Raw genomic sequence first — 21698 nt, forward strand, 5'->3', positions numbered from 1 at the left:
TTTTATTTGTGAATTTCGGAGATATGAAGTGTTTTCCATTAAACCCCGTTTCGATTTTGTCTATAATGGTTTACGGCGAAGTCTTATCTCATTCCTGACGTTCACTATAATTTTTCAGGGAGAGGGTGGCAAACCACACCTCAGAATTTAGTGTTTATTAGTGAGTCTAATTATTTATTACAAAACCAAGAATATTTTAGTGCTTTCACTTAGAAACGAATGTGTGACTGTTTTGCCTATCTACTTCTGTACGAAAATGAAACCGAAACCGTCGTCTGTAAAGATTCTTGACTAATTAAAACTCATTTTAAAGATAGTTATCCAGGTTTTGCATTCATTTGGTTTCAACTTGATTTCCAATGGTAATTTGGAGGTCTATTCTCACCTTCACTTCACTCACGAGTCACGAAAAAGTATTCCGAGTGCTATTTTTGGTGAAGTGACTATTGGGTGACGGTCGCACAGTACCTTCAAAAAATCAAGTTTTTGTCGTTTTCTCCATGCGATGAATTTTTATCACATAGGTTCATTCTAGAAAGTTTTAGATACCAACGAATTACATAACTTTCATGAAATCACTAGCTAGTTTTGACGTCTCTACGCACGGTGGTTTCAAACGCTAAAACCTGTTTTAATCCACCTAGCGGTGCAATTATGCCTTTCTCATTTCAAACTATGATTCCATGGCTGATTATGATTCCATGGCTGATTATGTTCAATATAATTGTGGGCGTATCTATTACATTCTTAATATACGTAAGATGGGATGTTTTCGTTAATCTAAGGTGAATTTCGGCAGTACAGTCAAATTTCTTTGCGTCGGCAGTCCACTCTCACCCATACTCGCCGAAATAGCAATGGGAAATTTAATATCCACCGTGATAAAAATAGCTGATATTCCACCCGAACACATTAAAAAATATGTTGATGATCTGTTCTTACTGACCAATTAGACACCTTCAATAGCTACCAAAATTACATCATCACCGATCGTCTCAAAAACCAATGATTACCCCAAACAGCTGATCAACCGCTTGCTACGAAAACCACAGAAAAACCCAGACAAAGAAACGACCAAATTGATCCAGCTATTTACCAACCCATCCCCTTCATCCCCAGCGGTGTCAACAAAATCATTCACCGCCATATACCTAACCTAAAAACAGCACCGAGCAATAAATACACCGTCAGATCCCTGCTACATACAGCCAAAGACCCCCTACACAATATGCAGAAACATAACGTCATCTACAAGGTAGCTTGTTTGAGTTGTGACTATTGCTATATAGGAATGACTACTACACAGCTAAAAACCCGCATGTATGGACATCAATCACTTGTCAACAAACTGGATCAGAGGCTAGCAGAGGGCCACGACTATGATGAAAGTGTAATACAAGATCTCAAAGAGAAGACAGCACTAATCGCACATCAGCACCGATTCACTCTAAAAGCTCCACAGATCGTCGACAACAGCTACAAACCCAGCGCACTTCCTATCTTGGAGATGTGCCACATCGCCACTACTTCTCACACGGTAAACCGCCGGACAGACACCGACAATTTAAAAGGTACTTACTCCAACATTCTTGCATCTATCAAAGAATTGAGAGTGAGAAAAAACTCTACAACCATCGCTCTCCAAAACCAGACACCACCCATACATCCATAGCAAGTAGCTAGAAAACCATTATAGTGATCAGACCTAGTGCGCGTTCCCAAGGGAATTTATCGAGTGACTGTACCTTTTAAAACTCTTTTAACGATCTCGATGAGTAAGCTCCGTAAGTTTCAAACCACCTCACAATAATTTGAAATATCTCACCACTCAATTCCTCACCTACCTATCTATATCATATACTTCCACAGTGATTTCAGATGTTAACCCAATCGAAACTGACCCGTATACAAAACGATTTGTGACTTTGTCAATTTTTGTCGAGTGAGTAGATTTTCGGTTTTATGTTTTTATGTTATTTATGTTTTATATTCATATTGTTCCTTTATTAAATAGTCCCCGAAGAAGGCCCAAACCGTGGGTCGAGACGTTGGCGAAAATAACGAAATAATCGACGCAAAGAAATTTGACTGTGCTGCCGAAACTCACCTTAGATTAACCCTCTAGTTCCCAACACCGCCTTTAGGCGGTCTCTATAAAAATCTAAATAAAACTACTAAAACATGATTGTATGTTGTCATCCGCACTATCATTTCTTCCCAACGCTCACACCTTTCATACACACACATTATTTGAATATTCGTAGCTTTCTGTCAAAGACAATTGAAGCTCAAAGTTGAAAACTCGAGGAAAACGTGGAAAAAAATTATTTTGTGTTTAGTGGTAATCTTCATTAAACAAATTTCAACTATTTTTGGAAATTTCAAAAGCTAAAAAAAATATTTTTGAGTTGCCTGTTACTAGCATTTCACTGTAGATGTGAATTGGTTTAGTGGAATAATTCGGAAGTTTTGGTTTTTTGTTAAAATACTTTGCCCGCCTAGAGGCGGTCTTGGGCACCTGAGCGAAAAAAAATTTCGTCTTTAGTTATTACTTATCGTACCGAAACAAGCATTATGTGCAATTTTAGCTGAAAAGAAGTATGTTTTAATAACTTCGGTTAAAGGTTGCTGTTAGAATATGGATATTCTTATCATTTAATAATATTTAGGGGAGTCTGGGGATAGCTGGCGGAATATTTTTTCTCCTTTTGTATTATACATATGGTGCTGTCTCTAGTTCTGCACTCCGAGTACTGTTTAATTCATTCTCCAATGTGTTTACGTTGCATTAAATTCTGTTTCGTACACGTTGTAAGTGATATTGAGTTTTCGAGCGTGTTAAAGTGAAGGGCCTACTATAGACGTATTAGGAAGGGTGCCTCACCATTTTATTAATTACTTGGAATACAATTGATGCAATGCGTATGAATTGGCACCAATATCTTTGCTTTCTTCTTATGAACCATTATGATATCAAAAATCGCCATTTGAACCAATACGTTGAACAAAGATGGCTAACGCTGCTCTAACTAACGGTTTTACAATGTTAGGACGAACATAGGCTCATTACCCTAGGTATAGTTTTTAAATTTCAGCATTTTTGTTATTTAGGACTAGTTCAAAGCTATTCCACGAATGACTAGATTTTTCGATAGCGCGAAAACAACTTTCCTTGGCCGTATATGTAATAACAAGCAACATTTGTTTTTTTGTTTGTTTTTTTGTTCATTTTTTTGTTTGTTTACTTCGGAATTTCACCTGAAGAATTTCGAAAAAGTGTGCGCCGAAATTAAAATGCAGGAGCATTGGGGCTGAAAAATAATAACAAGTCTCGATTGATTTACAATTTTATTCAAAAAGCATCTCACGCGATCCATACTTTATCATCATAAAAGGCCAGGTGGCATCATAGTGCGTATAGTCGTAAATTGGCGAGATTCCCGCGTCACATATTTAAAATTCTGTAATGTAGCTAACAGTCTGCTCTTTTATGCAACGCATTCACTTTTACACGATCTTCTTAAATAAAAACATAAAACATGATAAGTGTAACCATTAGGGCATCGCAAAAAAAAATTTTTTGAATTCTCGAAGGCCCCCCCTCTCATATTGTGACACATGTCAAAGTAAGCTCAGATGCCAAATTTCACATCATTTGGACAATTTTAGACCCCCGCCCACTTCGCTTGAAATTTTTTGAAATTGGTACTATGGGAAAATATGGAGGAAAAATACATTAAATGCTATAACTTTTGAAGTAGCAATCAGAAAATTGAAATTTATACCTCTTTTGAAAGGAAATAATCTAAGTATTTGAATGAAGATATATATGTTTCTTGAAAAATACGAAAAAGTGGGGTACTGTGTCATTTTGGCCCCAAAATCCCCTATTTTTAATGATGTTTCTGCTCCGTGAGGCAAATCATACATATTTTGTAGTTTTTCTAATGTGAAAAAATCTCAGAAATCGAACGGAACCCTTTTGACCTTAGTTCGAATACGAGAAGTTGGGGTTATAGGGCTTTTGTCAGTCATATTAAATTTTATCATTTTCTCATGCATATATCTCTATTATTCTTCAATCAATTTTCATAAAATGTAACTTATTGAACGTGTAAAATTCTGAGGAATAAAACAAAAATAAAATCGTTAAAGGTAAAATTCAGAAACATCAAACTTTTTGATATTTACTCTACAAATCTCATTATTTTCATTATTTATCCTAATACCTCAACTTCCCCTATTTTTCCAGGAATGAAACTTTTCTCATGTGATCCCTAAGCATATTTTACACTAAAAGTAGTAAATTAAATAAGAATTGTGTTGTTAAATGGAGTTAATATGTCCGATTTTATGATAAAAATGTGAAATCGACACTATATGTCAAATAATTTGATGTTCCTGAATTTTACCGAGAACGAACCTATTTTTGTTATAATCCTAAGGATTTTCCACGATCAACAAGGTATAGTTTATGAAAAATGAGTGAAGAATAATAGAGATATATTCACAAGAAAATGATGAAGTTTAATATGAATGTCGAAAGGCCATTTAACCCCAACTTCTCGTATTCGAACTAAGGTCAAAAGGGTTCCGTTCGATTTCTGAGATTTTTTTTACATTTGAAAAACTACAAAATATGTATGATTTGCATCACGGAGCAGGAAAATCATTAAAAATAGGGGATTTTGGGGACAAAATGACCCAGTACCCCACTTTCCCGTATTTTGCTAGAAACAAATACACCTCCATTCAAATACATAGATTATTTCCTTCCAAAAGAGGTATAAATTTCAATTTTCTGATTGCTACTTCAAAAGTTATAGCACTTAATGTATTTTTCCTCCATATTTTCCCATAGTACCAATTTCAAAAAAATTCAAACGAAGTGGGCGGGGGTCTAAAATTGTCCAAATGATGTGAAATTTGGCATCTGAGCATACTTTGACATTTGTCACAATATGAGAGGGGGGGCCTTTGAGAATTCAAAAAAAATTTTTTTTTGCAATGCCCTAGTAACCATAGCCAGCAGACCCTGGACTCCCCTACTATAAATTAGAAGTCAATAATCAAACAACCAAAGCACTAGAGAAATACTCCTTACAGTTTAGGCATTTTGCGTTATGATGGAGTCCAAAATATAAGCAACCATCTGTATTCGTAGTTTTTATTTTTATTCGCCCAGGTGCCCAACACCGCCTCTAGGCGGCCTACTTATTTTAAGGCTTTAATGAAAAATCCATTACTTTCAAGAATTTTCAACATTATTTTCGTTTTTCTAATCACGAAGCCCACCTCCAAAAATTTTTTCAAGCCAAAAAAAAATTTGGGCACTAGAGGGTTAATGTACTTAACGCGTATCCCACGACTACCACGAAAGTCGACACTGACACACTTTAAACAAAAAAGTATTATATTTAATTAGTGTAGTCAGCATGAGTTCAATGTTATCTTCATGTGATTATATTTTGAAATGCTGGGGAAATGGGTTTGGACGACCCAACTGCATATTCCATTCGAAACTTGGTTTGAGAAAATCGGTTTAATCATGACCGAAGAATTTATTTGATTTTGATTGTCCAATATGCCCGGAATCCAGGACTTCCGGAATTGTCGATAGTGGACAATATATTCAAAGAATATTTGATTGGCAATCAGTGATCTAGACCTGCTAATCGATGTGATTTGATGACCATTCCAGTGTGACCTTATGTTACAGTGTGATGGGGAATTCCAGTCTGTCTGAACCGAATGAAATTTAATAGCAGTCCAAGGGATTGCTGTATCTTTCATTTGAAATCAAGTTTGTAAAAATCGGTCAAGAATTCGCTAGGAAATAGGTGTAACATTATATTAGGAATCTGGCGAGTTCCCCGGGGCCATCAAGTACCATCATAGGTGACCAATGTGGACAAAACTATTTCAGTTGGTTCTTACTGATCTAAGCCCGCAAATCAAAGTAATGGTGCACCCATTTTAATATGTATTGCATCTTTCGGGCATCATGGTATTACCAGTTTATATGGAAATTTGCTGTGTGACTGCACTCTTCAACCCGTAACTCCGGACCCGGAAGTCGGATCAACTAAAAATTCAATAGCAGCGTTATATCTTTCAGATGAAACTAAGTTTGTAAAAATCGGTTCAGCCATCTCTGAGAAAATTGTGTTTAAATGACACACACACATACACACATACATACAAACACAGACATTTTCCAATATCGAAGAACTGAGTCGAATGGTACAAGACACTCGGCCCTCCGGGCCTCGGTTAAAACGTCGATTTTTACAGTGATTGTATAGCATTTCTTTATATGAGAAAGGCAAAAAGGGTTTCGGGGAAAAAATCTTAACTCCGCCAATTATCAATATATTTTTATAAACTTATGCTTGTATATTTCACTGAAAATGTACTACCAAAATTCTATAAATTTGATGTAATAAAATCACTATGCCTTTTCGTAAATTCAAACTTTCTTGACATTTTTCGCAGAAAAAGGTATGTAACCCCTTAAAAGAGCAAAAAGTATATAACATATCCGAGAAGCGAACAACTTAAAAAGACTTCTGAACTGAAATTTGAGCAGAACAGTCGTATATAAAAGGATCGTTAAACAAAGCTAAAAATAATCGTAGCTCTTTTTTGACGGCTGAAAATGAACCTGATGCGACTCGTGGTGAATAGAAATTTTATTTTATTTTTTTTTTCGAGAGTTGTCCTACTAGAGCTGTAGAGCTAGGGAGAGAAGGGCTCCCCATCAGAATCACATACTACAATTCCATATCAACATTTGAATAGGGCTAATAAGATTTGTAAACAAACTTTTGTTTTGCTGCTTTCTCCTAATTTGTTATCATTTCAACACAGAAAACATTTGAAATTGATTCTACCAAGGATAAAGATTTTGATTCATGTATATTTTTCATCAAATTCAACTCGGTAGCGGAATAATGAGCGAAATAAGTTTGTTTACAAAAGTCTCATTAGCCCTTTTGAAGAATTACTATTGAATTTGCAGACGAGACAGGCAATGTCACCCACTAAAACACTGCATTAGGCCAATTGTAGCAGGCCGTGATTCTGAATGTGATATCGATTGTACGGTTCAGGTATGTGCAGGCGTAGGGACTCGCGATCGCGTGTATCCTCGCGAAGAGCTCGAGCATTTGTATGATAACATATTTGATCGCGTGTGCGTTTGTATGTCGCATGTGTTAACGTGTATGTAACTTCGCGTGTATAAATTCTATTTTATAACCGTGTGCCTTTCGCATATTCGCGTGTGTTCTTGGATAATCGCGCGCGTATCGTGAGTCTAATACTTTATTTTTTGGTGTACTGCTAAGATGCTAAAAGAGTGTGAGATCTTCCATATCACTAGAGTGCCCGGTGATCTCGCCATGGAACGTGTTGTCTAGTGGATATGTGCTTAATTTTTTTTAGTCCTACTGAATGTATGGATCTAAGTTATTAGGACAGAGAGTAATGGTTTCCGGACGTGACCGATTCATGATCGTGCGAGTGCGGGAGTTTTTAAGTTTACGCTTGAGACCGCCTTTGAAAATTAATAGGAGCTGAGACTTTCACTTTATCATTGGGATGCCATCATGTTTACTAGATCGCGAGTGTAAATGCCGGGGATGATCGCGAAGGGCTCAAGCATTTGTATATTAACGTGTTTGTCACGTGTATGTGACTTCGCGTGTATAACTTCGATTTTATAATGACGTAGTGTGTATTTTTGCATGACCGCGCGCGGACCGTGAATCTGATGCTTAATTTTTAGTATACGGTACAGATGGTAGCTCGTTCCCCCATATCACTAGAGTTACAGGTCATGTCACCATGGAACGTGTTGTTTAGTGAATATGAGCGTCACTTTTTTGATTGGTTCAACTGAAGACATTAGTCCAGACTGCTAGGACCGAGGTAAGACTTCCGGACGTTTCATGATCGCGCGAGTGATGGGTCAATTTTTGAGACCGCGTTTAGAAGTTTAAAGATGCTATGTTTACTTAACTACCGGGGTTTTTTCATGTAGGCGAAATCGCGGGCGTAAGTATGTGTGGATTATTGCAGTTGCATGGTCGTGTTTGTGGCCAGATTTGTGTTATCGCGAAGGCCATGAGCGTTTGTACCTATATGGGTATAGATAGCGTATAGTAGAGATATACTAATAAAAGGAATCATAACATGCCGGATAAAGAAAATAAGATGCAAAGAGCTTGATTAGAAGTGTATAAATTGAACAATACTATATTGGTATACATAAATAATGGAAAAGCAAACTGCGAGCAAGTTGTTCAAAAGAAACAGACTAATGAAGTAGGATAGAAAAACACATGTAACATGCAATCCAACTTGTCTAAATGCAGAAAATGTTGTATATTTATCATTAACGACGATAGCATGCTGTTAGACTTTCATCATGCTATGGTGGCCGGGAATGGATGATTCACGTGCGTCGGTAAATTCATTGTACCCTAATTTATCCAATCCGACTTTCCCGAATGAATAGAACCACATGCTCAAATTGATCACCAGAAGTGTTAGCAACTATTCTACCATATACGCCAGTTCTGCATCCATTCCCTGATTCAACTGTCACAAATACTCAGACGAACACATACAAAGATAAACATACGACTAGCACATAACAATTGTACACTAGTACGAAAAACTACGATTATTACAAAGCGACAGCTAATAGGTTTCTACTTATTCTACTTTATTAAATTAATTTAATTATTAAATTAATTTAATTGGTATATGCACGATGACGAAGTCGACCAATAAATGGACACCCAATGACTTCCACTGTGAGCCCCGTCCACGAATACCACAAATAGAACAATATTTGCAAACACACGCACGGCACACAGCAAAAGTCAATCCACGTCGACCCGCCAGTCGGCCACGCCACGCCGGTTTAGCGTTGGTATGCGCAGGTGCAGAGTATGAAGAAACATAGAACATAAAAAAGGGGCATAAGCCCTCTCGGTCTCCTCGATGCATCACTATCGAGGCGTGATGCAATAACCATCTTAAGGCAATTGTCTGTCATAGGTTCTGTAGGACTGATGCACGCAATATGCTTGAAAATGTTTGCAATACCGTGAAACCCCTAGACCTTGGGGAGGGCACTTTGTATAATCGTTAAATTGAACCGTTATTCATACTTTTGATAACCGGGAGGCAATAAACTGTGCCGAAAATGATGAAAATTAACTGACTCGAAGAAGGCTCTGCGAGAGTCAACCGCTCGCGACAAAGATACACACTTGAATCCGCTTTTCATAATACATATTACCATAGCTGAGAAACTGCTGGGGGTCCGAATTGGACTACTTCCCCCTATTAATAAAAAATACGATTCTTTGAGCAAAGTTTCGTGATTTGAACAGTACTAAAACTTTGCAGAAGAAACCAAATCGATAAGAAAAGTTTTTTCGCAGATTTTTTAATTAACGCGGTTTTCTTTACGCGGATTTTGCATAAACTCGATTTTTTACACGCACGTATCCCCGCGTAAAAACAAACCTGAGTGTATATCCCAACTAACACTATATTGGCGTCAGTTAGACATCCAAACAGTTCACATAACATGTGTGGGCGCCTAAAGCAACTGACCGACATCGAGTGATGTCTCGGTTAGCCAGACACAAAGGCTCTGGGGGTCGCTGACGAGTATAGGGAATCGAACTCTTTTGGCATTGGAGTCAAACGCCTGTGAATATGCAACCTTTATTTTCCTAAAGGAAACAAAAAATTGGATGTACCATTTTGCGCTTAAGGGCACAAAACCTAAAGTAAATAAATTGGATTTGAATGTTTAGTGTTCCACTCGTTAGTAATATAGTCTAGCTGATAGTAAGTCCTTAGCGTGTGTAATCTGTCGAAACTTCTCGTATATTTCCAACGTTGCACTTGTTGCGAGAATGCGGGTGACACGACATATTACTTTTTATCCGAGTCTGCACTATCAAATACGAGGTGATATTAGTTCTCAATTATGTAATCAGATGGAGCCCTATGCACACATGGAAAAAATCGTGTAAATTTACATCTCCTGACCCTGACATTTACGAGCATCACAAATGAAATACGTGTAATTTCATGTCACTGGGCATATAAAGTAAACTTCTAATGTAAAATAAACGGAACACGGTTATATTTCGTCATTTTGTGCATTACGGTTTGATAAATTATGTCATGTTTGAAATTAAGTCAGTGGCAAAATTCATAACGGTTGCCCAACAAGGAGTACCCGTTTAGTCAACAACGATGTTTGAAACAGCAAAAAATGCGTTTTCTGCCTTCAAACCAAAACAGAAGCCAATGCCAAATTTATTTAACATTTATAATGCATATATATCAAAAGGCTATCGGCACAAAGAAACATGCCAATATAACAAAGATAGATGTACGATGGTAACCCGTTCCGATGAACGAATCAATTAGACAATCTTTATGAAACGCCATCAACGGAGCTGACTGCATGGACCCTCCAACTCCCCATGCTAGGAGACTATTCAAAGAAATAAATCACGAACACAGAATCCGACAGAAACCTGATAAAACTCGAGTTTTTATAAAGAAGAACTTTTAATGCTTCGATATGCTCCCTCTATACTTATAACCGTCCCATGTTCTGTAGTATTGCCTATAGTGCCGCTATACGAATAACTGTGTTATGTACAATGGCATTCCCTATACACCTGGGACAATTAAGCGTAGAGCGACAGTATATAAATGGGCCAATTATGCATAGAAGGTTATGGACTATATGAAGTTTAACCAACGACGTTTAATGTTAATGTCCGCTATACTAAATTGACGTATTTAACCCTCCGGAAGTCGCGCAAATGGTTAACTGAATGAGCACCCGCTGGTGCGCTAAGACGATTTCGCTAGATTTTGAGAGCAGTGTGCACTCAGTGCACTAGCGCGACTTCCGGAAGGTTAATTGTTGCAAGCAGCAAACTGCACAGAATCGCAAGTCAGGTTGATGTAGACAGGTAATTCCACAGAAAACAGGACTGATTTGCTATTATAGGCAGCAAAAAGGTCAAAACAAGTACCTACGATTAGAATAACAAAAAATGTGATTTTATGAAAATTTTCGGAAGCAACGCTCTGATTGTTTACCACTGTGGATAATTGTTACATATGCTACCGTTTTATTTGGTTTGCTGACCAAATTAGGAAGCTGTCCATTGTGTCCAAATGTATTCAGCAAGAATATACGCAAAATATTTACTTCCATTTGGCGGTGTCATTAGAATATTATTTATCTGTGGTATTATTTTAATTATTCAAACGTTTTATATCTGGAAACGATCCTAATACACCATGTCACACTATTGCACATGTCATCGATAACTCATTCATAAAACACAAGAAAATGTGTATTATGCAAGTTCACAATGTACACTAAATTGATCACGGTAATAGTAAATTGGGCTCACCTGTAATATGGTTGTAGATGCCTTTAATCCTTCCACTCTCTTCCTGCTTTGTCCCAGTTCAACATTTATTGCCTGGATATCATCCAGAAACTGATGAAACAGTCGATCGTTGATTAATTTCAGCGACAACACAGGCGTTGAATTTTCTAAAAATTAAACACAAAATGAACGAGGTTTTTTTGCCAAACACCTATCAAACCTGGTCTATATTTCTTACCGATGTGATTAAGCAATTCAACCGTCTGCTGTATATTCTTACGGTAAAGACCTCGCCAGGCGGTCCAACACTCGGGATCCTCAATTAGGCACAGTATCAGTCCAAAGTAGATCAGTTCTGGTTTCGCAATGAATGGTATATTTTTGAACATTGTCGTGAACGTGCTGGAAGTTTTAGGTGCACTAAAAACATAGCGCTCGACAAGCAGTTTGGAAGCTTCCTCTAGGAGTTTGCTAACGTCTCGGCTGGCTTTGGTTTGTGTCGTCAGTGAGCTCAGGATGGTAAGAAAATCACTGGATAAAATTTCTAGTCTGAAAAAATAGGAAAAAAGTTCTAGTTGAAAGCGACAAAGGTTGGGAACTATGAAGCTCGAAAGGTTTGGATGTACATAAATGTAGTTGCGTTTATTTAAAAACAAATCTGCTTTATTTATAAAACTTTATACTGCCTTCAAAGCAACGTAAGGATTTTCTTAACGAAAGAAGAGTATTACTAAAAAACCAATTGTAATATGTAGTATGACACAGACATTTTTCTACATAACCCAGCAAACCATTCTCACATAACTGTGTCAAGCCAAATTATTCAGGTCAACAAAAAAAATTGTCGGGTGCTGCTCAACACCTAAATAAAACTTTTCTTCTGAGGAAGCGAATGATCGCTGTTCACTCAATGCAGCCGAGTGAAGTGTCGCAATCGATCTCTGTTGTTTTGTTTTTCGTTCAATTCGTAATTTGAGAAATACTATACTAGAAACATTTTCTGTTACTCTTTCAGTCCTTCGGTTTTGTCAACGCCTTTCCAATACGAGCATTTTCCATGCGGTTGCAACATTGCAACGATTTGGTGCGCATAGAAGCATGTAAACAGCAAACAAAACGACTTAGTTTCTACTGGCAAACGCTACATGTGAGACGGTTCACCACAAACACACATCATGGACTGAGATGAACAATAATTGCCGGGGTCGGCGGTAAAACATGATGATGAGTTATGTTCTATCAACAATCATGCGGTAAGCTTGAGTGGAACGCCCAACTCCTACCAGCAGAAGGCAAAGGATTCTTCATATTTCCTTTCGATCATGTCCATGTGAGCCTGCCTAGTCCTAGTTTTCCGTTCTAAGTTAATAACTGATTCGCTCTAGAATACCTATCCACATTCAATTCCATTGCTTTCGTTTCCCGTCTTAAATTTGCCGAAAATAGCCAGCAACAACGATACAATGATTGATATTGTTTGGGATACCATGTAGCTAAAAGATATATTCGGAGTACAAAATGATATACTTACTTTGTTGTTTTGTGTTTGAATAGAATCTTGTGAATATATTCGTAAACGTATTTGCTATAGGTCTTGAGTTCAATAACTGGCACCATAAAATCCTGCCAGATTTTCAGTCCAACGTTGAGATCACGAAAACCACCCTGTCCAAGGGCCCACAGCAAACTGAGACCAATGTTGCTACGGTTCTGGAACGAATTTCGAATTATCGCATTTCGAGCTAGATTGTTGACACATATTTGCGGTTGGTGAAGGGCAACAGCTTGCAGTAAAATTTTGTGCCCCATGTGGGGAAGATTTTTGTTCATATCTTCAGCCAAATTGGACAGCGAGAGATCGTAGAAAAACTGCAAAATCTGTGTACTAGCCGACGAAATGGATTGATCAATAATAGCTTTCAGCTCATGAGGAATCACGCTATATGGATACGAAAGCGATTTGTCCGCAAATATCGGATCTACATTTTCAACGCGGAGATGCTCGTTCAGAAATGCCGTTATTGCCTTCAGTAATAATAAATGATTGTCTTTAAAGCTTTCGTTCACCGCCCATAGGTGGGCACGAAGGTCACTGATGATGATCGCCTTTAAAGCGGCCTCTATATCCTTGTATTTAGGCTTTGCTTGTTGTTTCCTTTCTGCTTCTATTTTTTGTTTGTTCTTATTCTGGTTCTGCTGCTGCTGACCCCTACCAGGTGATCGTTTGCGGTCGTGAGATTGCTGTTTCCCATTTGTATTATGGTTATTCTTTCTCTCCCCTGTAACTTGTTTAGAATCGAACAGCACATCGTCCTTCACATTGGCGTACAGCGACCGGATTTGATCCATTGTGTCTAAAATTAACCAACAAAACAAACAACTAACGTTGAAATATCGTGTGTTAAATGTTCGATCGTGCGTGTCACGCGTCACGGGCAGCTAAGCTAGTACTGACGCACAATGCTCAAGTATGGACGCAGAGTGCAGGTGCAACTAAATACACTAGAATTAATGTTACGCTCCCTATCCTATTTCTCTTGCAAATCGCACCAGTTGGCGAGGGGGGCATGAGTTAGAAAAACGGTGGGTCTTCTATTAGCAGGGACAGTGTTAATTCATACCGATCGAATTTTTGGTTTATTTAATAAATGTAGACAACTGGTTGTACTACGAAGAATGAAGAAATATTACATTATGGTTAGCCAAATAAATTAATATATAGTAATTATCGGGTTCCACGTTTAATTTTAAAACGAGTACAATAAATATACCATAGGCACTCAAAATCATATAGCGTTTCCTGTGTAATGTAAAAAAGAGACTGTTTACACCAAAGTTTAAAAGTGAATCACCAATTACACCGATGTAGTGAGATGCAAAAAACGAAAATTCTTACTATACTTGATTTGAATATAAACCTTTAGTTAGACCGTTGAAATGTACGTTTCTCATACAAATTAGAAAAAATTGTTTTTATTTGTGACGACAGCCTGTTAGCGTATTTGCCTTATATCAGAAATAAATTACAGAACTATTTTTATTTTATACTTTTTAAACTCAACTTTTTGTGCTAAAGTACCCCTCACCAACTGCACATTCGACTTATCCATACGTTCTTTCGAATGAAAAACTCGCCAGAACCGTTCATTCTTACCAGCATCTTCTATTTTAAGAATTCCGCCTTTGCTTGCTGCGATGCCATTTATTTTGTCCCCACCGGTTTTACGGGGCTTCTTCTGTTTGCCGACTACTTCCCATTCATTGGTCATTTCACTATTCATTATAGTTATTAATTTTCCTGGTTAGGGAGTTCTGTTGTTATGAGAGGTTATCAGTATACTAATTATAATCCTGTTGCTGATTCAAAGCACCAAACTCACAAACTTTACAAGAACAATCGTCAAACGAAAACAACAAAGTAGAACTTAACGAATAAAATCTTATCAATCGCTCAAAAAAGACTTCAATATTTTACCAACAATGTAAAAATTTAAGAAAAAAATTCGCAGACAAACAAAAACTGATGCAAACTGACAACTTGGCATATATTTTTCTTTTTCTTACCGGCACTGTTTTCGCTTTTTCCGATCTATCTGTTTTGACAGTTTGATTCGCATTTCTGCCCTGTGGTTCAATGTGACTCCGGTTGAATCGTTGCATTTTTTGTTGATTTCCTTTTATCCCCGCTTTCGCGAGGTATTAGGCAACGTATCGTAAAGTATCGATATTAGTTTTGAAATACAGCGATAATTGAATTTCAAAACGCATAAGTCCGATACAGATCACCTTCCATCTCCGCTCAGTCAAGATAAAATGAATGCATTACGATTCTTACGCGTAGAGTGTGCTGAAATTTTTCGAACAGTCCTGCTAATTTTAATAAGGAAAATGGATTCTTGTTAATTTATGTTATGCATGCCATATTTTGTGTCTTGAATCCATTATATCGAAGTGCACCGTTTTTCCACAGAGAACAGATATCCATGATCGAGCAAATAAATTAATAAAACGTGTGTAAACATTAAAACCATAAAACACTAGCAGCGCCACACCGAAATCCTCAATGGATTCAGTATGAAATCTGACTCAAAGAAAACAATCGATTCCGACTCAATCGGTTGATGCATTTGAGCTGGAACTCATATTGAATCCACTCAGAAGCCCAAACCAGTGCCGGAATGGTTTGACTGGGTAGAGGTATAACAGCTGTTAATGCAGTCGAACTCAGCCAGTAAAAAACATGACGACAGTAGCGCACCTGGTGGAGATATCCCAACTACAGTCGTGATTCGCTGGTTGGGCCACACCTCTGTCCAACCAAATACAAATATGTTAATATGGAATGCTCTAAAGATTTTTCGAGGACACATTTTATAACCCAGGTACACCGATAAAAGTACACTGTCAAAGTGACAGTGTACTTTGGTGAATTAAATGGGAAACTGGCACCGCTGAACACAAAAATTAACAAATTTCGCGTTTCCATGGATAATGTTTATTGTCTAGGAAACCTGAGAAAGAGAACCTAACATTTTCTCGCAAATTCGACGAAACTTAAAAAATAGTGCTTGGAGGAAGTTTTGGGAGAAAAGGTAATTAAATAGTGTGTATTTTCACAATTGTAATATAATTTTATCCACAGGAATGCTGCGCGAAACTCGGTCCCCTTGATGACCGAAAGTTTAGTCCATGTGCGAAATAGTTATTACTCCGGTTCAACGCTAATAATTATCTCGCCTGAAATGAACAGTCGTTGTTTCGTTAACCCGATCTCGCAATCCGTCCACCGGGAGGACCATTGTGCTGGAGTACATTCGTCGGATGCTGCAAAAATATGTTAAATTGAGCGTTACCCAGCAGTTCTCTCCAATGGCTCACTCAATCTGTAATTGATCCATAGGACCACCGAGCAACGCGGCGATGAGGCCCTTGCTAGAAACCTATCTGAACACTTATGGTCAAATAGGAAAAATGTAGCACTGTCACATTTGACAACTTATTCAGTTTCTTAAAAATTACTTTGAATTGGTAGAAGCCACTTTAAAACAATTAATATGTGCGATAATGTATTTATTTTTGTATACGTGTAAAGTGTAATTTGCCCGTTTTATAATTCATTCGATTGTTTTTGTTCAATTTTCTGTAGTATATTATATTTTCGTATTTCTTACAGTTCCTACAAAGTTCAAAAGGCATATGTTCAATAAGTTGGGTTAACATTAATAAGGACCTGTCAAATGTCATCGTGATATTAATAAGGACGTCGCGCATGTGTTTTGAGTATACCTTATGGTTACAGAATTGAATTTCTCGAAATGTATGTGCCTTTTTCCACGGACGGCATTTTCTATCCTATTTTTCATCGGCTGAAGTATATTATTGGTCGCAGTCGTCGTCAATATTCCATTCGAAACTACGAGGACACATTGCAGTATCTTCTCGTGTCGGGCCAGACACATGTAACGTATCTGTAATGAAACCAATCTCGTCCAGTTTCTCCTCGCGTTTCACTTTAACGACGATAAGCTTGCCGAATTTATCGATTAATTTGGATTATTTATTCACATTTTCCCCATCCTAATAATACAAAACAATATCGGGCGGTTGTACACCATTCTTGATTGATTTGGTGCAACTGTGGCTGGCAACAACTCATCGTATATGCAATTTTGATTCAAAATACAGGAACTAATAATAGACTGTCTAAGAGCCATTCTGCCACGGGAAAGAATAAGATCTATGGTCATTTTTTCTGGTTTTCTACCACCGAATTAGTCGGCTAAGTCTTTGCTTTAGTATATCGTATGAGCGACTAAGTAAGTCGGCCATCAAATCATCTGAAGATATGCTATGGAGTTCCCTCGACACAAAGATTTGGGTTAGTGTTGCGACAGAATCCAATTGCCATCTTCTTAGCATTCAAAGTTGGTTTTCGGGTTATACTGTTGGTTGGAGGATCCATATTCAGTAGAGTTTCTGTAATGAAGGATGAGAAATAATTATAGTGTTCAATAAGAATATTAAATATCCTATAGTAGATATGATAATTTTGTGAATTTGATTTGATCGTAGTCATTCGCGCAGTATGAGATCTTACATCGTTTAAGGTTGCACAGAGAATGCGCAAAATTCGCAAACGAAAAAAGCAGTTTTTTTCCACACCGTATGTCAGATCTTCATAAAAATCAATCAGCGTATGTAGAATGTTGTTACAGTACTGCTGATTGATTGTTATGCAGATCTGACATACGGTGTGGAAAAAAACTGCTTTTTTCGTTTGCGAATTTTGCGCATTCTCTGTGCAACCTTAATGATTTGCACCCAAACAGTTTTTGTATCGGAGAAATAACGCCAAGGTGTCATGACTTTTACGAGTGTATCGATTGTGTGTTTAATGAATACTGAAAAAAGGAAGAATAAGGGGAAATCTTGATCTAGGAAAGCGACCGTGGTAGACGAAGAGAAGTGTCCATAACTAGGGGGGGGGGGGTTACAGTTTAGTATTCTTTTAGTTTAGTATTCTTTTAGGATATCATCCTTGTCGATCCGACCGCACCGGCGGGAGGGACTACCCACAGTTAATACCCCACTTGAGGGCATCTTCAGCAAATCCAACAAAAGAATTGTCAGATACCATGTAAACAAGTTATCGGTGAAAATTTGCGTATGTTCGAATGATTTTGCTAGGCGACTCCAGCAAGGCCAGATTTTTACATTCGCTATACAGGCGAGTGTTTTCTATGTGATATGTTTGATGAAATCGAACTTATAATAGCAGTTTTTTCCGATTTTCTCCGCCTTCCAAATTTCTTTAAATATAAGAACAATCAAATTCGTGGTATTCTTCGGCCAATGAAAAAGTTTTTTAGGGACGAACGGGCGATACAAGTGATGACACTTGTGATTTTCGGTGGAACAGAGCTGGATGTCCTGTGTCACATCAAGCGAAGCCATTTACGCAAACATCGTGAATTGTGACCAATATTAACGATGAAAAAACGGGACCACCACGATCAACCCACCCACCCACATCACTGTATATAGGCCAGGAACAAATCAAAGATTTTTTGTATTTGGTAAAAACATATTTGAAAAAAGAAACTTTCGGTTGCTATACTATTATGACGTGTACAAAATCAATAGCATACTTTGATCGAGGAGCGTTGCCAGTTTCAATAAGTTTCAGTAACACTTATCTGTCATGGTGAATTGGGTAGCGTAATTTGTTTGGTTTGTGAGCCAAAAAGTGAAGGCCCTTTTGTATGGGACCTTGGCGTATTTAATTTGTATTTGGTCCAACTAACGAAATTGATTCGTTAGTTGGACCGACTGACAGATGTCAAACTCTCCAAAGGAGACGTTAGTAGTGTAATTACATATAGATATATTCACATCTCTAATAATTGTCAGATTGATTGTCAAGGTAAAATTGACATAAGATTTTGACATTCAGATGCTTTTTAGTTGGACAATGGTCCATTTAGCGGAGGTCCAACTAAAAAGCGGCCCAGTTAAAAAATGTCCAACCAGCGAATCAGCTGGTTGCTGTCAAGTTGTCTCCGGGCTGGCTTTATGTTTGACCGGGAAAATGTTGTTTGCATCGATCTATTTTAAACATTATTCGTTCGATTGGATCGATATTCTTGGTTTCTACAGTATCGCCCAATACTTTTATTTGTTTTGTTTTGAATTGAATATTGGTAAATGGATCAGAATGCAAAATTATTTTTTCGTTCCTATAAAAATCAGTTACAGCTGGTAATTTTTTTAGAATTTAAAGTAGCTATACTCTTATTGCATACACTTATGCAGAATGAGCTCATCTCCAAATTCCGACGATGATAGGTAAGATTCAAAACTTTGTATTTGAATACAACTGCATAGATTTGATTCACCCACATCTTACAGGAAAATCGAGTTTAATCCGCTTCTGCTAAATGGTAGCCGAAAAAGCGCTTTTCTGCCTTACAAACCAACCAACACAGTCCTAACAAATTTGCAACGGGGCAATACCGAAGCAAGCATACCTAGTGAAATCTGTTTGAACTTCCACGAAAAAACTGGCCAAGGCGAGATCACTGAAGAACAAATTCGCGCAGAAAAATCGGTGGACACTGTCGACTCAAATAGCTATACTCCGCTGCATTGGGCCTGCTATTACGGGCAACTTTCATCAGCCCAAATTCTGATCAAGTAAAACGGTTCAAATTACTGGCGTTTTCATGTGAATGATAATACTGTAATTTCCAGCTGTGGAGCGGATGTCAACCGTCAGGCAATCGATATGGTCACTCCGTTGCTGCTTGCAGCCGCCGGTGGTCATCATGAAATCGTCCGGCTGCTGCTTCAGAAAGGTGCCAATGTGAACCACATGGATGTGATTGGTAATACCGCACTAATGTATGCTGCTGCTGGGAATCATCCGCACACGTGCAATGAGTTGCTCAGCCGCTGTGCCAAGTTTACCGATAGTAACGAAGAGGGCGAAACAGCCTACAGCTTGGCTGTGAAGAACCAAGCTGGTTTGTCTCAGGCTGTGCTGGAAAATTACATTACGGCACTGTTGATGTCGTAGCTAGTTAGTAGTTTACATGAGCTGTTTGTGCATTTTTTACCACTAGCTTTTAAATTTGAAGTTATATTCAAATATCAATATACATGTTTTATGTAATAATTTTCATTGTGTTATTCCTTATTGTTATTTTCTTCGGGGAAGAATTTAGTTGCCATTCTGGTCCATCACATCAGTTAGTAAGCGTACTTAATAATTGCCATCGAATATAATAACCACCTCAAAAGCTTTATAGTGCCTCAAAAAACCCTCTAAACAAAATTTTAGCTCAATAAGATCACCGGTCATAAATTATTACTTATGAAAAAGTACCAAATTTGAAAAATTGATTTCATATTTTTGATGTCCAGTGTCCAAATGGCTTCAAAATCCCAGAAAAGCAATTTCTTCAAAAAATATTTTTCTGAGATCTCGACGTTTCATGACATTCTGACATTTAGCATAAAAAATACGAGTTATTTTTTTTTAAATTCAAAGGTTGGTAGTTTGTACAAGTGAAAACTTTTTGACTTAAGTTGTTTTGAATGCCCAGTATACTGACGAGACAATTTTCAGGAACTGTGAGCTGTGTGAAAATACTATAGCGTTAGCGACATTACTCACCTTTTCGCAAACGCGAGTGAAACAAAGACGCTTTTTAGAACTATTGCTGATAAAGGTTTTCACACATACGTTGGAGGAAAGCGGTAGCATTCATTCATGCATCAAGTGAAGAGCGCCGGGCTCCGGCCCGCACATACATATATTCCTCTAAAAACACCAGCTGATGGTAAAATTGATGTCGAACAAGATTCGCCATCAAAGGCTACAACTTCCCGTTTAAAATCATAAACAGTGACCTCTGTCGAAGCAAGCGTTACTGAACTACCGCGTCTACATATCCGCTCGTAAAGTTTGGATCGACGGTGTAGTCAATTCGAGATTGTCTTGCGTGGAAGTACTGGATGGGACGAAATTGTGTGTGCGTTCACAAACAAATGGTAGACGGGACAAATGTTGTGTCGGGTGACCTACGGCGGGATTGGGTTAGGTTTAATTACATCTTCTTCGACAAGGATCGTCTGTCTGTTCGGCTGTTTAAACCGCGCGTCATGCGTTGCAGCTTCGCACTAAATACAAGTTGAAAAACGAGCCTACTGTGGGGAGAGTCCACATGATCTATTACTAGGCTTTGCGTACAAACAGCACCCGAGAAATCCGATGCGTTCTCTTAAACGACGCTTGAAGCAATTGTTTTGCATAAATACTAAAAAATCTGCGCCCGGGATTCGTTGTAAAGGCTAAAATTTATTTCATGGCAAATATGCCAGTCTGGGCTGCTGCGCTGAACTCAAAGCGGAACCGGACGAAGTTGACAAGCACGTTTCGCGAAATGGCTGTTCGTGTCGCGAGTGGTTACAGAACGATATCGTTAGAGGTCCTATGCAAGATTGCCGGGATGATCCCCATCTGCATCATTCTGGCGGAGGACGTGGAATTTGCTACCAGCGGAAGAATACACGAAATGAAAAAAGACTGGTCAGAGTGGATTTGTTGGTTAAGTGGCAGCAATAATGAGACAAGGAAGGTGAACCCACCGACTCATCCCAAATGTGTCGGTATGAATGGAAGTTCACTTCACAATTCTTCGGTGAAGTGAACTTCCATTTGACGCATTTTTTGTCCGGGTGCGGATG

General features: G+C 38.1%; 2 protein-coding genes across 4 annotated transcripts in view; one reads left to right on the forward strand and one right to left on the reverse strand.

Moving 5' to 3' along the window:
* Positions 1-14926, reverse strand: part of LOC131679119 (transmembrane protein 214-A-like) — a 57941-nt gene extending 43015 nt beyond the window's left edge. The window contains exons 1-5 of one of the 3 annotated variants that reach the window (XM_058959702.1): positions 14831-14926; positions 14605-14762; positions 12982-13804; positions 11689-11999; positions 11472-11617 (exon numbers count right to left, since the gene is read on the reverse strand). In XM_058959702.1, the coding sequence (XP_058815685.1) occupies positions 11472-11617; positions 11689-11999; positions 12982-13804; positions 14605-14731 (1407 nt within the window). In that variant the 5' untranslated portion in view covers positions 14732-14762; positions 14831-14926. Of the gene's footprint in view, positions 1-11471; positions 11618-11688; positions 12000-12981; positions 13805-14604 lie in introns of all 3 variants that reach the window. The other 2 variants (XR_009303801.1, XM_058959701.1) reach the window with 2 other exon arrangements.
* Positions 14927-19141: 4215 nt separating this feature from the next.
* Positions 19142-20124, forward strand: LOC131679129 (DNA-binding protein RFXANK-like). The gene is made up of 3 exons (XM_058959722.1): positions 19142-19295; positions 19359-19643; positions 19701-20124. Exons 1-3 carry the CDS (start codon positions 19264-19266, stop codon positions 20023-20025), a joined length of 642 nt encoding a protein of 213 aa, XP_058815705.1. The 5' UTR covers positions 19142-19263; the 3' UTR covers positions 20026-20124.
* Positions 20125-21698: the final 1574 nt, after the last annotated feature.

This window comes from Topomyia yanbarensis, chromosome 2 (genome assembly GCF_030247195.1).
Source record: "Topomyia yanbarensis strain Yona2022 chromosome 2, ASM3024719v1, whole genome shotgun sequence".
Classification (NCBI taxonomy): Eukaryota; Metazoa; Arthropoda; class Insecta; order Diptera; family Culicidae; genus Topomyia; species Topomyia yanbarensis.

Bases quoted from the DNA above. Each gene is read 5' to 3' on its own strand.
- LOC131679129 (XM_058959722.1), top strand. From the start codon at position 19,264: ATGAGCTCATCTCCAAATTCCGACGATGATAG. The intron at 19,296-19,358 runs GTAAGATTCAAA...CACATCTTACAG, and splicing joins CCAAATTCCGACGATGATAG to GAAAATCGAGTTTAATCCGC. The intron at 19,644-19,700 runs GTAAAACGGTTC...TGTAATTTCCAG, and splicing joins TCAGCCCAAATTCTGATCAA to CTGTGGAGCGGATGTCAACC.